This window comes from Nerophis lumbriciformis, linkage group LG19, assembly GCF_033978685.3.
Source record: "Nerophis lumbriciformis linkage group LG19, RoL_Nlum_v2.1, whole genome shotgun sequence".
NCBI lineage: Eukaryota > Metazoa > Chordata > Actinopteri > Syngnathiformes > Syngnathidae > Nerophis > Nerophis lumbriciformis.
In genome coordinates, this window is record NC_084566.2 from 31,867,827 (window position 1) to 31,884,545 (window position 16,719).

Genomic DNA, 16,719 nt, shown 5'->3' on the forward strand with positions numbered 1-16,719 from the left:
AGCAACGGCAAAAGCTCTGTCACCTCTAAGCTTCAGCCTTGTGTCAGGGACCGTCAACAGCAGCTGATCGGCTGATCTTAAGGATCGGGTGGGGCAGTAAGGCTGAAGGAGGTCGGAGAGATAGGTTGGCGCGAGGTTGTTTAGACATTTAAAAACAAATAAAAGGAGTTTAAAATGTATTCGGTAACGCACAGGGAGCCAGTGAAGGGACGCTAAAATAGGGGTGATGTGCTCACGTCTGCGGGTCTGTGTTAGCAGACGAGCAGCAGAGTTCTGCACGAGCTGCAGGCGGGCGAGGGAGGCCTGGCTAATGCCAACATACAGGGCATTGCATCTTAAGCCATGTTTCTACCTCAGCAGCTGCCCATGTTCTATGCATCCATCTGGCCGCCCACACAGGGTAGAGATCCAATGGCATGAAGGAAGAGTTTCAAACCTCCATCCATCAGATCTAACTAATGCTGATTGCCCCCCATTTTCCCGTCCTCCTTCTTTCTGTGCTGTTCTGGGAAATGTTGGATCAATACAACTTATTGGTCAACTGTGTCAGTGCAGTCTGCAAAGGCCTGCTACCTTTTGATGCAACAAATTGGCTCTCACAGCAGTAGCTATAATGACTTTTTAGGCTGTTTGTCACAGACGATGACTTGTTCAAATGTGACAAACTCTTGACGGAAGTGAGCGTGTGTAACTTCCTTTCCTATCTTTGTGCGCCCTGACCAGTTCAAAGTATGCCCCAAGAGCCAATGCGTGTCCACACCGGGCCACCGTACAGACCTGTTCCTTAGAGACCCAGGAAGTGTCCTCATCACCGACTTCTTCGGCAGCGTCCGCAAGGTGGAGCTCACCATGGAAACCATCAACTTGACCGACCCCATAAAGCTGGTGGAAGATGAGTAAGTGAACATTTAGCCACAATATCTATAAACAATATTTATATGTATATATTTGAAGAATCATAGTTGAGTTAAAGGGGGTGTTTGCAATCTTCACACGGATTCTTATAAGGCTTTAACTCAGGGATGTCAAACGTAAGGCCCGGGGGCCGGATCAGGCCCGCGAACAGGTTTTATCCAGCCAACGGGATGAGTTTGCTAAGTATAAAAATGAGCCAAAATTTATGAATGAAAGAAACTGCTGTTCTAAATGTGTCCACTAGATGTCGCAATAGCAATTCTTTGTATCTTTGTAGATTACCGTATTTTTTGGATTATAAATCGCAGTTTTTTTTCATAGTTTGGCCGGGGGTGCGACATATGCTCCGGAGCGACTTATGTGTGAAATTATTAACACATTACCGTAAAATATCAAATAATATTATTTATCTAATTCACGGAAGAGACGAAGCAAATGTCTGCAATCGTCACACACACGTCAGCGGTCGTCACACACACGTCAACCAATAGAAATTATGCGGGGGCGGGTCATGGCACAAGTGCATTGTGGGTCATGATGGCGGTGTATTGTGAAAAAAAAGATGCTACATGCTACCACGTCCGTACCTAGGAAAATGGATCATTTCAACATTGGCGGTAACTTATAAAAACTGAGAAGGGCTGAACAAAAATGGCACCGAAAAGGAAATCATATACTGCAGATTACAAGCTGGACGTAGTGAAATATGCAGCAGAGAACGACAATCGAGCAGCAGAAAGAAAGGACATACCAGAGGCGACACCGGGGAGGAACATTTCATGGGATTTAGCGATTAGGAGTGACAGATTGTTTGGTAAACGTATAGCATGTTCTATATGTTATAGTTATTTGAATGACTCTTGCCATGATGTGTTGCGTTAACATACCAGGCACGTTCTCAGTTGGTTATTTATGCCTCATATAACGTACACTTATTCAGCCTGTTGTTCACTATTCTTTATTTATTTTAAATTGCCTTTCAAATGTCTAATGTTGATGTTGGATTTTATCAAATAAATTTCCCCCAAAAATGCGACTTATACTCCAGTGCGACTTATATATGTTTTTTTCCTTCTTTATTGTGCATTTTCGGCCGGTGCGACTTATACTCCGGAGCGACTTATAGTCCGAAAAATACGGTATGCTACATATGTAAAAAAAAAACATATGATGTTAGTGCACCAGTCGAGGAAAATGAGCAAACTACATAATTAACATCCTGTAATTTGATTTTGATATTATTTTTTTATTTTGATACATTGAAAATGAACACCATTGAGTTGACTGATGAACATTATCACATAATTTATTCAGAAAGTATAAATAGCGACAAATAAAGATAGAATTATTAACCGCAACATGTAAGTGCAATAACCCCCCAACAACATTATGATTTGTACATTTCCAGAATGGGCTTTTTCTATTTTTAAACAAAGAAAGCAATCTGAAGTTGCCCTTATTTTTAAGTTATCGTGCCGTGATTTTACCAGTACGGCCCACTTGAGAGTAGATTTTTCTCCATGTGGCCCCTGATCTAAAATGAGTTTGACACCCCTGCTTTAACTTTTCCATAGTGTTGCAGGCATAGACATATACACTCTCACAAATTGGCCGTATCACATCTCATTGTCAAGCTGTCCGCAATCTTTTGGCAGGCAGTCTTTTGTCAAGACTTCCGCAGCAATACCATATCACTGTACACCGTACAACTTATGTTAATTAATAGTTGTACATATTTTTGACATGATCCAAAAGGAAACTGCTTTTTTTCCCCATTTCCTCTTCATAGGACAGGATAGGACAGACTATTTATCCCACAATAGGGAAATTATGTTATTATGAAGATACAAAAAGTCCACAAAAACAAGGTAAAAAAAGACATGAAAACAGGAGGGAAAGATAAAAGAACACAAATGACATAAAGACAGTAAAAGAGATGCATATATATATATATATATATATATATATATATATATATATATATATATATATATATATATATATAAGCGAGCACCATTTCAATTTCAATCAATCAATCAATCAAAGTTTATATAGCCCTTAATCACAAGTGTCTCAAAGGGCTGCACAAGCCACAACGACCCGCATACTGTACACCGCAGTGGTGAAAATGGTTTGTGATTACTATTATAAGTGTGCTAAATCGATAACTATAAATCTATGAATACTACGATTTTTGACTGCCACGTAAATGTGCAATTTCTTCATAAAACACCGTTGTCACGTTGACTTGTACTGGTTGACAGGGCGTTCTTGACTGCCGCAAGATGGTGGCCACGCTGACGTAGCAAAGGAGTGGTCGGACACTATAGATGCCTATGGTTTTAAGCATTATAGCTTTTGGCACTTATTCTGTAATGATGTAAACTACGCTTGTATGTAACACGCACACTCATTAGCTTTGTGTGTCGTCAGCTCATGATAGCCATTGGCAATGTCTAGCTACTAAAGTTAGCCATCATTGAATGCAATGCGGGCATGTACTGTATGTGTTGGTGTGTACAAGACAGCGGTGAGTGACAAGCCCAAACGCCAGACAAATTCCTCGGACCGACGAGCAATTTTTTTTTCAATACAATTAATAATTGAGAAAAATATAGACACTTTAAAAATACATGTTCTGTTAAACCACTAATGGTAACATAAGCTAGAGCAGTGGTTATTAACCTTGTTGGAGGTACCGAACCCCACCAGTTTCATATGTGCATCCACCGAACCCTTCTTTAGTGAAAAATAAAATGTTTTTTTTTTTTCAAATTCAAGACAAAGTTATGTTTTTTTACTGGTGCACAAAATGAACCGTGCATGAACATCACCTTGTTCAAATAACAAAACCGATACAGTGCATGAACTCACAACAAATTACACACCTGCAAATCAGATGGAGAATTAGAGGGAACATTCTTCGGGGGTATCCATAATAACGCCGAGATGTTTTTATTTACACGATGAGTCAGGTGTGTCTTGACCTCCGCGGCGGAGGCTCCGCCGAACCCCTGAGGCCGACTCACCGAACCCCTAGGGTTCGATCGAACCCAGGTTAAGAACCACTGAGCTAGAGAGTAGTTTTATTTCTTTGGTTGAAAAATGTAACTTTGAGCAAGTTTCAAATAGCCCTTTTAATGCTGAATTGAAATAATTGACACTCTGGCAAATCACATCTAACAAAGCCTAACTTCACATTTTTTGTCTTTTTATGTGATTTTTTTAGCATCGGTATATAATCCCATTCCTGTTAAGTACAGACAACATGCACATGAATAGTAAAAGTAATTTTAGGGATTTCTTAAGATTCAGAACTGTTCAAACTGGCTTTAAACTTTAATGGAAGGGGATTTAATTGAAGGGCAGTGCTGCACATTAGACACCAACTTAACATCCAACTATTGGAGCGTCTGTCATTAATGGTTCACTACTAGCTGTGTCATCTGTTAAATTTATTGGCTTTTGGACAGTCAGATGTGCCCTCAGGGTAGCTCACAGCAAGGCACTTTTTTGTACACTGCAGAGTGAAGTCAGCAGGCGAGCTACTTGCTTCTGGCGCCACGTTGTGGATAACTGCATGATGTACATGCAAGTTGGAAAAAAAATTGCAGAGTGTAATAATCAAGCATTGTCACTAGATGGCCTTACAGATTCATTGCCCTCCTCAGTATGAACTTGTTTTCATCCCACTTCTTGATAGCTTGTTAACAGCCGCAGTTCCTGAAAGCACACAGTATCATGCCTTTTTATAATTAAACATTTTGTTCACAAACAAACTTTAGATGTTTAAACTCCCCTCAACTGCGCTCATATTGAATTAATTCAGCAGGACCATAAGTGGAAGACTGTGGTGAAGAGTCCTAGTCAGTCTTTATTACTTCTAATTAGTCATTAGAGACACTTGCCTTTCTATTTCAGTCATGTGATGTTTTGGCCTCAGGCCGTTAGTTGTTGCACACAACTTCCTATATTACTTTAATATTGATTAGTACCAATGCTAATCAAAAACACACCACCAGTGTTGCTGAGCTGCCTCATTTCAGTCCTAGAAATATATATTTAACCTGAAGTATATGACGTATCGTTGTTATAAGAAGAATACGCTTTGCTGATGCAACAAACTTTTTTTTATTTTTTTTTCCAGAGTTCAAACTGGCTGCCAAAGAGCATTTTTGTGATTTTATGGAAAGCTTTCCCCTTTGTCATTAGCTGGCAGACTTTCTCTTGTTGGCAGAGGACAAAATGTGTGTTTTTGTGCCCAAAATGTTTCTTAAAGAATAAAACCTGCTAAGGTTAACGTGAATAAAACTCTAAATGGGGGCCGTGCCAGCAACCTGAAGGTTCCTGGTTCGATCCCAACTTTCTACCAACCTCATCACGTCCGTTGTGTCTTTGAGCAAGACACTTCACCCTTGCTCATGATGGGTCGTGGTTAGGGCCTTGCATGGCAGCGCCCGCCATCAGTGTGTGAATGGGTGAATGTGGAAATAGTGTCAAAGCGCTTTGAGTACCTTGAAGGTAGAAAAGCACTATACAAGTATAACCCATTTACCATTTAAATAAAGTGAGTAAATGTAGTTAATGGGCTTGTTTGCAATTTACACAAAATTATAAAAACTTTAAACCAAGTATTATTAGAAGAACGCACCGGTTAGATTATTTTAGGTAATTAACAGAACATATATATAGATTTTTATATATATATATATATATATATATATATATATATATATATATATATATATATTCTAAATGTTTGCTTTTCACAATTATTAATTATATTCAATAAAATGTTCTCGTTAGAATACACACTCAATGATGGCTAATGTAACGTTAGTATAAACTCTGCCAAATCACTATCATTAGGTGACAACACACAAAGCTAATGCGTGTGTGTGTGTGTGTGTTCCATAGGTAGCACATAACTAACCTCTTATCTTAACTTAAGTTGCCAGTAGAGCAATGCTAACTAATTGCAGCTCTAGATTCTTTAATTCTGTAAATACCAAAAGTTTAAAAAAATGTATTTGACTATGTTGCTATTTTTGGTCACATCTCACATTCACTGTGAGTGAACCTTTTATTTATGTTTTATTTTTTTTAATTTATATATTTTTGTTTAGCTTGATCATTAGTGAAAATCTAATTTGCATATAAGACTCGATTGAAAATAATTTTGGTATCAAGATGCACACGCTCTCCTAATGATGCCACCGACCCTTGGGAAATCTAGTTTAAGCGGGGGTGAAAAACATTACTTAATTAGGTCAAACAATTCTCTGGCAGCGCTGTAGCAACCACTGTGTGTTCATTTACAAAGAAAGGTGGAAAAGAGAACAATCACACATATCAAACAGTCTGTTATATACTACAGTGCTGCTTTAGTTAAACACTTTTTTCTGCCCACTTGTTTTCCCTTCTCCTCCTTCTCTGCTGTCATCGCGCTGATCTCCAAACAGCCCTTTTGCCCCTGATCCGACTCTTCCATTAAGTGAATTGCACTTGATCGAGAGGACGTTTTAATGGACCCCTTTGTCCTCTTCATTATCCACGGGCTTAACAGTGTAATGACATTGTGCAGTTAGTAATCTCCAGCTGAAATTAGTTGGGGTGTGCAGCTGCATCGCAATGCGACATGTGATCTAGCAAATGTATTTTTCCATGATAGCAAAAATCCCTTAAACACAATCACAACAACCAAAAGTTGGCTAGAATGAAGAAAGCTGCCTGGACCTTTTAAGGGATGGACTGTATTGTTGCATCTATTGTGTTGGTAATGAGGATGAGGTGGTAGTCAATCAACAAAACTGGGTAATGTCAGTTGTAAACACACCCATTGTTTACCATATATTTGGCTCGTGGCTCGGGTGGTAGAGCGGCCGTGCCAGCAACTTGAGGGTTCCTGGTTCGATCCCCAGCTTCCACCATACTAGTCACGTCTGTTGTGTCCTTTAGCAAAACACTTCACCCTTGCTCCTGATGGGTCGTGGTTAGGGTCTTGCATGGCAGCTCTCGCCATCAGTGTGGGAATGTGTGTGTGAATGTGGAAATAGTGTCAAAGCGCTTTTATGTACTTTGAAGGTAGAAAAGTGCTATACAAGTATAACCCATTTACCTTTTACCATACATTTATTTACTTGTGGTGGAATGCCACAAGTAAAAAAAATAAAATAAAAAATAAAAAACGGGAAATATTTGATACAATAGGTACTGCTTCACTTTTCAGGTGATACATGTACTTCCATCTCATGCCATCATGATATTGACTATGTTATTTGTTTTAAAATTAAGAGTTTTATCAACTGGCTTCCGTATTTAGTCAACATGCACACACACTCAGTGAGGCTTCTGCAGCACACACTGGTGTGCACTTCATGTGCACTTCATGTGTGTATCAATTTATTGTCCTTTTGTGTGCTTAGTTTTACAGTAACTTCATTGTGAAAAATATCAATCAATAAGATCAAGTTTTTTTCATGTGTAATTTTTCATTGTGTAACTAAATTCCAACATTCAGAGAGGGCAGAATAATATATGTCAATAAACCAGAGGTGTACAAAGTGCAGCCTGTGTTGCATTGTAGTAATACATTAGGCAGCACTATTTGAAAAATAGAGTAAAATTATATATTGTAAGAAAAAATAAATGTGAATACTAATTACTAATAACACAGATTAGTTTTAAAATATGTGTACATTTTATTTAAAAAAATATTGATTATGCAAATTATATGATGTCATATTTACACCGCCCCAGCCACTCCCTTACCGCCACAAGTTTATAGGAAATCTGTGAGAAACATTACACGCCATAGAAACAATAACTATCTTTTTTTTCTCCAAACTCAACCATCCTCACTCTTTTCAATTTTTGTAAATCAAGTAGATTTTTGTTGTTGCTGAAGTGGGAGCTCTAAGCCCCTAAGGAGAGTGCATTCTACATAAAACATTGGAAAACATTGGATTTTCCTTTTCTGCCCTAACTTGAGGCCAGCCCGGTGGAGGAGTATTTGGAGTTGAAAAGACAGAAAAATGGCACAAAAAAATAATCGTCTATAGAGCATTTCAATGTTGGAGACAAGATCATATGTTCCTTTGAGTTGCACTTGGCCTAATTACTGCTGGATGATGATGAGATGCAGAGATGTTTGCTATGACTTTAATTGCCTGCTGATTCTCTGATCTGACTCTGTGATTTTTACTCTCCTAAAATCATAATTCTTTATAGAATTTATTTTAATCTACTTAGTTCAGCTTTTAATATTCAAGTAAATGTATGCAACTATCCTGCTTTTTATTTCAATATCACCCACACAGAAAGCTTTTTTGTTTCGTTGCTATAGAGCTTCGACCACCCCCGAACTGTGAACCATCACTGTAGACACTTTTCACCTTTGATCACTAAAGACACTTTTAACTGCTGCTGTGACCCAATGTCACCTCTATATTTATACTGTTGACTGTGAATCAGAATGGGCAATAATGTTGTTACTCACTGTGCCTGGTATATAAAAACAATTATTTTTATTTTATTTTAGCTAAGTACCGTGTGACTTGTTGAAGGGTGGACTAGCAAAGTAAGATTTTCATTGTAAGGCAAACTGTCTGTTTAACTGTGCATATGACAATAAACAATCTTGAATCTTGAATGTTGTTAGAGAGACGTGTCGGCAGTATTTTAAAATAAAGCACTGTATTGCTTTAAGGAATATGAAAAACATTTGCGATATTTGTTGTAGTGCTGCAACAGCCATGGACACCAAGTTATTTTTAAAAACTGTGACTACAGTCTGTTCCTGATTGAGGCACCCTGTTTTTAATTTTACAATCACGTCTTTTCTTCAGTTACGACGTTGGAGAGCTGCAAATGGAGACTCACTCGTACATGGATCAACTACCAGTGTCAGAGATCATCCATCAGGTAAGAAGAGAGTCACACAAATATCTGGCTTACTTCACCACTAACTGAAATCATCAGGCTTTTAATTTTAAAAAATGTTTTAATGGCTTTGGCAAAGGAAGCTAGTTATTCCAGCTTCCGTTTCATGTTCACACCTAATTTGCAGAGCAAGCAAAAAGTTACGTTTACAGTGCATCCGGGATGTACTCAGCACGCTTCACTTTTTTCTACATTTTGTTATGTTATAGCCTTATTCCAAAATGGAATTAATTCCTTTTTGTTCTCAAAATTCTACAGACAATACCCCATATAGACAATCTGAAAAAGTTTTTTTTTAACATTTTGCTAATTTCTTAAAAAAAAGAAAAAAAAAAATCACATGTACATAAGTATTCACAGCCTTTGTTCAATACTTTGTTGATGAACCTTTGGCAGAAATTACAGCCTCAAGTCTTTTTGAATACGACACCACAAGCTTGGGACAACTTTCTCTGGTCAGTTTCGCTGATTCCTCTTTGCAGCACCTCTCAAGCTCCATCAGGTTGGAGAAAGTCTTTTTAGGTGCATTTTGGCAAACTTTATACTAAGAAATGGCTTCCATTTGGCCATTGGTCAAATGCAGAGGATCATTTCACCACACCTAGTGTGTGTGTGATAATCATTGGTACTTTATCTTTACTATACCATACAGGCCTGATAGGTGGTTTGCTGCAGAGAGGGTTGTCCTTCTGGAAGGTTCTTCTGTCTCCACAGCGGAATACTGTAGCTTTAAAAGAGTGACTATCGAGTTTTTGGTCAACTCCCTGACAAGACTAAGATGAATGCAACAATGTACAGGGACATCCTGGATGAAAAAGAATGTGTCCCATCCTAGTGGTGCTGCAAAGAGGAATAGGCGAAACTGCCCAAAGATGGGTGTGGCAAGCTTGTGACATCGTATTAAAAAATACCTGAGGCTGTAATTGCTGCCAAAGGTGCATCAACAACAGTGGCGTGACACGTGCCACCCCTAGAATCTGATAGGCCACCCCAGGTGCCACCCCACCCAGAGACTAACGATTTGAAGCAGTTTTTTTTAAATTGTGGTACACATATCACTCGGGCTCTATCTAGTGGTACGCCAAATAATTGCTTAATTCAGTTGGCCCCAATATACAACCCACAAATTGTCCCAAGTTTACTTTTTAAAACATGTCTCAGGAGATACTGAAATTAGTTTTTCTGCCCGACGGGTGAGGTCCACAGCGATTATTACTAACCTCATGCATTACACAAGGTTATGTTGCACAGACTCATTATCAGTGTTGGGACTAACGCGTTACAAAGTAACGCGTTACTGTAACGCCGTTAGTTTCGGCGGTAACTAGTAATCTAACGCGTTATTTTTTAGATTCAGTAACTCAGTTACCGTTACTACATGATGCGTTACTGCGTTATTTTGCGTTATTTTTTAATGTAGTATCGGCTAGAAACAGAAGAAGTGTCGTCCTTCTGTCTCACAAGGAAAAGAAAAGGCGTGCTTTCCTCGACCAAGGAGCGGAGCGCAGCGGATACGTTCCTCCAGGGCCTATGTACTTCGGGGCTAACACCCTTCATTTTACCCGGCAGTGGGTCTTTACAGTTCCGGACTCGAGGGTGAATGACGAGGCCGGCGGTTTGTTGCAACTTTGCGACTTTATTGGTGTCTTACACGCAGCCATCCACCAAGCTAGAGCACCTGCACGCACTCACTGTTGGCGCTCCCTCACCTCTCTCGCCCACTCACTCACTGACATCACTCACCTCACATGCTGTCATATCTTAAAGGGCCACACACACACATACGCTACTCTCATAACAACTAACAAGACATCATGGTGAAGCCAGAAGTCGAGTTTCTTAACATGGAGACATTGTCACTACTTTTCTTTTGTCGAGCACAAAGAAAATAACATTTTAGTTAAATGTAAGTTGTGTCTTGGATCAAAGATCCTATCTACTTAAAGTTAAAGTGCCAATGACTGTCACACACACACTAGGTGTGGTGAAATTATTCTCTGCATTTGACCCATCACCCTTGATTACCCCCTGGGAGGTGAGATGAGCAGTGAGCAGCAGCAGTGACCACGCCCGGGAATACTGCCCAAAACAGCAATTCAAATCTGCTGAAACAGCTACATAAATGGTAAATGGGTTATACTTGTATAGCTTTTCTACCTTTTTCAGGAACTCAAAGCGTTTTGACACTATTTCCACATTCACCCATTCACACACTGATGGAGGGAGCTGCCATGCAAGGCACTAACCAGGACCCATCAGGAGCAAGGGTTAAGTGTCTTGCTCAAGGACACAACGGATGTGACTAGAATGGTAGAAGGTGGGGATTGAACCAGTAACCCTCAGATTGCTGGCACGGCCACTCTCCCAACTTCGCCACGCCACATAAGCAACATGCTTCGATGAAGCTAGTAAAGAGAGACACAGACTCCAATGCCACTTCACCTCCACCTAAGGATTTTAATGGAGGGACTGCTAGCCAGGACAACATTGATAGAGCCATTGCAGCGTATGTGCTAGAAGACATGCAGACTATTTCTACAGTGGAGTCACCCGTTTTCAGGCAGCTAATTAGCATGATACCGGCGTCAAACAACAAATGGCACAGAAAACATGTTCCAAGTACCTGGACAGTGAGTACATAAACATGGAAAGCGAGCTAAAAAAACACTCCAAACTCTGCCTCTGCTCATCATTGAAGGTACACACACTGTCAATTCTCTTATATACTCTTTCATTCTAGACTTCTAGAGTGTTTGATTATCACATCACTCTAAATGTATAGACTATAAAGTTCACAAACATAAAGAGGGATGCTAGTGGGCCAGGCCAAGCTTTCCTTATCTCTAAACTAAAACTGGGGAAATGTGTAGAGTGTTCTGGGCTTCACTACAGTGTTGATCTCCTGAATACATGATTTTATTTCACAATTCCTTGAGAGAGAAAAATGCCTGGTTAGGCGTGTGTATAGCAGTATGTGTGCTGTATATAGTGACATGACATATAATCATGTCATGTGTGCCTTCCTTGGGTGAAGCCAGCTTTAAAGCTATGTTGTTATTATGTGGTTTGTTACTTATGTATGTTATGTTGCAGCTATTTAAAATAGTTTTGTCAATTTGTTGTGGCCTGAAATAAATTGGCCCTTTGAAACATATCTTTGTCTTTGTGTGTTGTATGTAGACCACATTGCTTAGCAGAGTTGAGTGATGCAAATGCATGTCAAGTTGATGAACAGATTGTATTGTTCTCCAGTGCAATAACAGTACTGAAATGAAGGCTAAAAAGGCATTAATGGGAGCCTTAAAAAAAAAAGGAGAAAAAAAAGAAGTAACTAAATAGTTACTTTTCACAGTAACGCATTACTTTTTGGTGTAAGTAACTGAGTTAGTAACTGAGTTACTTTTGAAATAAAGTAACTACCGGTAGTAACTGTAACTAGTTACTGGTTTTCAGTAACTAACCCAACACTGCTCATTATATAGGTACTAATTTGGACAACGTTTCCAATTCATGGCCCAATTAATTAAAAACCAACACAGAAGGTTAAAATATGTGATACAAAAACTTGCCACTGAACTCTATGGACGTTATAAAAAAATGTCTAATGGTACCATACACAATTAAAAAGTACACCCGTTTAACCCCCTTACTAGGCCTGGCACAACAGGCACATTCATCTGTTCTGAATGTTATTTTAGTTCCACCAACTGGTGTTATTCCACCGTTATTCTAGCTCTACTTCGTCCAGGTAATTTATTTGTTGTGCATATTCTCTTAAAGGCACACTGTATTATGTTAAATTATTATGTTGTCAGCAATGTAAAGAGGGAATTTGAATGAGGACCTAATCTGTTTAAATTGGAATAAAGGCTCATGAATTTTACAACTAGAGGTGGGAATCTTTGGGCATCTCACGATTCGATTACAGTTATGATTCAGGAGCTACGATTCGATTTAAAATCGATTATTGATGCATCTCTAATTTATGTATATTGATTTGTTTTCGTTTCACTAAATGAGCGTTTGTCTCTTGCAACTTTGAAAAAATAGTGCATTTGTAATACAAAACAGTTGAATTCATTCTCACATTTATTAAATTAATGAAAACTGGAACATAAGTGCCCTAAAATTAAGGAGCTGGTCGGATCTCTCGGGGAGGTGGCTCGCTGCAGTCAACCATATTTTAGAACTGTTTGCATTAGATGATTTACAGTGTGATGAGGTGGCGACTTGTTCAGGGTGTACCCTGCCTTCCGCCTGAATGCAGCTGGGATAGGCTCCAGCACCCCCGCGACCCTGAACAGGACAAGCGGTAGAAAATGGATGGATGGATTTATAGTAAATAAATCGATTAATGACGTTTACTCATCGATTTTATAATCGTCCATGTCCGAATTGCGATGCTGCTAAAAATCGATTATTTCCCCCACCTCTAGTTACGTTACTTATTTTTAAAGAGGACATTTGACATACAGTAATTGTATTTTACGCCAACTGTTGCAAATTGTCTGACATACTGTAATAGCTCAATGCTTTGCAGTATTGTTTAATGTAAGATCTACTCCATACTTGGTGGTGGTAACTGTGGTACTATAGTAGCTACAGCTGCTCCTGGGGTAGAGTGACTGTTTTATAGGTGCCACCCCTGCAGAACTAGGTGCTACCCCTGTGCCACACCTGGAAAAAAAAGTCTGGACACGCCACTGTCAACAAAGTTTTTTGAGCAAAGGCAGTGAATACTTACAGTATGTTCATGTGATTTTTTTTTTTTTTGTGTGTGATAAATTTGCATAAAATGAAAAAATCATGGTATTGTCTGTAGAATTTTGAGGACAATTTTTTTTTTCCAGTTTGGAATAAGGCTGTAACATAAAAACATGTGGAAAATGTAAAGAGCAGTGAATACTTCCTGGATTAACTGGAACAATCTACCAACAGTTGTCTTTGTGTCTCCATCGCGACGCCTCAGAATGTGAAATGCAAGTGGCTCCTGGTCTTGGCGTGGAGGGGCAGCTGTGAAATTTATTAAAATGTATACGTGCGTGTGTGATTGCGGCAGGAGAATGTACGCTCGCCTCGTTCCCCAATTAATTTGTGCTCACGGTCAGGGCAGCTTTCTCAGGTGAACACAAATTCTTCCTCAAAGATCTGCATTCTGATTGTAGTGATGAAATAGTAACATAGTGCCTGTGAGAAGCTGTGTCCATTGGTGATATCGAGTCTACCCAATGCCAATGATGCCTTCAAAAAAGTCCCTTACATACTGATCGACAGGGTAAGTCAACTAAATTGTTCTGGGGACCACACTTTAAGAAAGTTAAGGACCATGGGCGAGTAGGGGGTTCACTCTTATTATTTTGTAAAAATGTCAAGGCTTTAACATGCCTTAAAAACATCACCACATGGCTAATGTAGTTATATATTAAAACAAAGAAAATGTTAGTCTTAGGACTCGACCGATTATTGGTGCCGCTATTTGACATTTTGACAGATCGGCATCAGCCTTTTTTAATCGGAATTGGCTTCTTTTTTTGGTAATATTAATAATGAATAGTAACATTTTAAGCCCTATTATCACCATTACTATCATTTCAAATGTAACAATCAGCAAACAAGCGTCTGTCTTTTTTTAATAATTTAAAACTGGTCAGTTTGGCTCAGATGCAGACGCCCCTATGCAGAACCGCTTGACCCTCATGAAATCATTATTTACAGAGAGGGCGACTTTCTGACTGTTGGACATTGCGGACAAAAGCCTGACTTTTTATGAATCATTCGGTACACTTAATTTTGTAATTCATATTATTGTGTATATTATTACTTTGTATTTCATGTACTTACGTTTTAGTTAAAGAACTGTGAGCTAATATTGCCCGTTTTTTACATGGTATCACTGTAGAAATATACTAAACCACTCCTCCATCGGTCATCAGCCTGATTTGTATAAACTACCCTGAACTGTGAAATGCAGTGGAAACACAAACCACACACTTCTACAGGAACCTATAGTTCCAGGAACCAAAAGTTTCTGAACTTGCCTGATGTAGAGCACAAAGAAGTGTTTTATATGTAGAAAAAAAATCATGATATGACCCTTTTGACAGCACATTGGGTCGGCCGGGGATGATGCCCTGATCCCCAGCTGCTATTTTTAAATTCCTCTATTTTTTTTAATTATTTTTTTTTAACCTCGCTGAAACACAGCAGCTGCTTTTCCTTCCAGCATTTTCTTTTCTGCCTTTTCCATGCCCTTTCCTTCTCCATCAATAAATGCACACACAAATTTTAGATCGCAAAAGCCCGATGAACCTGGCCACAGGTTTTTGTTATTGTTGTTACTCTTCCTGCTGCCTGACCTGCCTACCATGCATGTGCGCTGATGGCCACAAGACCAACATTCCATAAAGTATCAGTAGAGTGGAAAAACAAGTTGACTTTTTATGCTTAATTGTGTTTCATTATAGCCATTAAACCATATCCAATTGTATTTAAAATCTGCAAAGTATGTGAATATACTGTCTAAACATCACAAAATGTTACAAATTCAGTCAGCCATTTTGAATATTCCGCTCCGAATGTCTTTGGTAATTTCCGTAGATTGACGTCATTGGAGTAACACTTCTGCACTCTGACCATAGTATCATATCAGTCACACTGGAAATATGCAAAAATTAGAGAGAGATATGCCTATTATTCACAATCCCTATATATACATGAACACATGTTTTTCTTTTTTTATGCATTCTAAGTCATAAATAAATAAATAGTCAGTCAATGGGGGCACTCTATTTTGTCCACAAATCCCTCTAAATCAGTGGTCCCCAACCACCGGTCCGTGGATCAATTGGTACCTGGCCGCACAAGAAATAAAATAAAATAAAATAAAATATTTTTTTATTAAATCAACATAAAAAACACAAGATACACTTACAATTAGTGCACCAACCCAAAAAACCTCCCTCCCCCATTTACACTCATTCACTCTCATTCGCACAAAAGGGTTGTTTCTTTCTGTTATTAATATTTCTGGTTCCTACATTATATGTCAATATAGATCAATACAGTCTGCAGGGATACAGTCCGTTAGCACACATGATTGTATTTCTTTATGACAAAAAACAAACAAACAAAAAAACATACCCCCCGCTTCCGTGGGACAAATTTTCAAGCGTTGACCGGTCCGGTTGGGGACCACTGCTCTAAATAACCGTCCAAAACCTGCCAACAATACTCTATAAACTCATCGTGACATGAATATTAACCAAATATTATCAATGTTGTTATTATAAGCGCTAACATAGACAAACTATTTTTTAGCGGCGGATTGATAACGCATAACTGCTGCTTTACTGGGAGCCGGCAGTAATGTCCTGCTGCTCCCGCATCATCGCGTCTCGGCTCGTCAAAGTTATTCTAGATTATATATTATGGCTTTCAAATGGTTATTAAGAGGGATTTAGCCATAAATATAGAAGTTGTTTTTCTGTGAAATTCAATGTATACCCAGAGATGGAGACAAACACATAACCGAAGACAGTGTCTGCGAGGAGACTTTTCCTTGTTAACCCTTGATGATCAATGCTTCATCTTTTTTTATTTTTTTATTTTTTATTTTTTTGTCCTGTGCAGCTTCTCAGGCAAATCATAGAGTTGATGTAGATGCCCATATCGGCTGTTCAGATTTACTTTACAAAAGAGAAGTGTAGAATACTTCTCTTGTTGCCTTATTCGTATTTGACTTTATTAAATGTATTTATATTATTATTTGGTGCAGCCGGGACGGAGCAGGAGGGGATAGAAAGAGAAAAAAAGGAAGACAGAGGGGGAAATTGTGGGGACAAGAGGAGGATTAGACAGAGAGAC

General features: G+C 38.9%; 1 protein-coding gene across 3 annotated transcripts in view; it reads left to right on the forward strand.

Moving 5' to 3' along the window:
• Positions 1 to 16,719, forward strand: part of pigk (phosphatidylinositol glycan anchor biosynthesis, class K) — a 102,945-nt gene that overhangs the window by 73,814 nt on the left and 12,412 nt on the right. For all 3 annotated transcript variants that reach the window (XM_061978924.1, XM_061978922.1, XM_061978923.2), the window contains exons 9-10: positions 724 to 896; positions 8,763 to 8,838. In XM_061978924.1, coding sequence (XP_061834908.1) covers positions 724 to 896; positions 8,763 to 8,838 — 249 coding nt within the window. The remainder of the gene's footprint in view (positions 1 to 723; positions 897 to 8,762; positions 8,839 to 16,719) is intronic.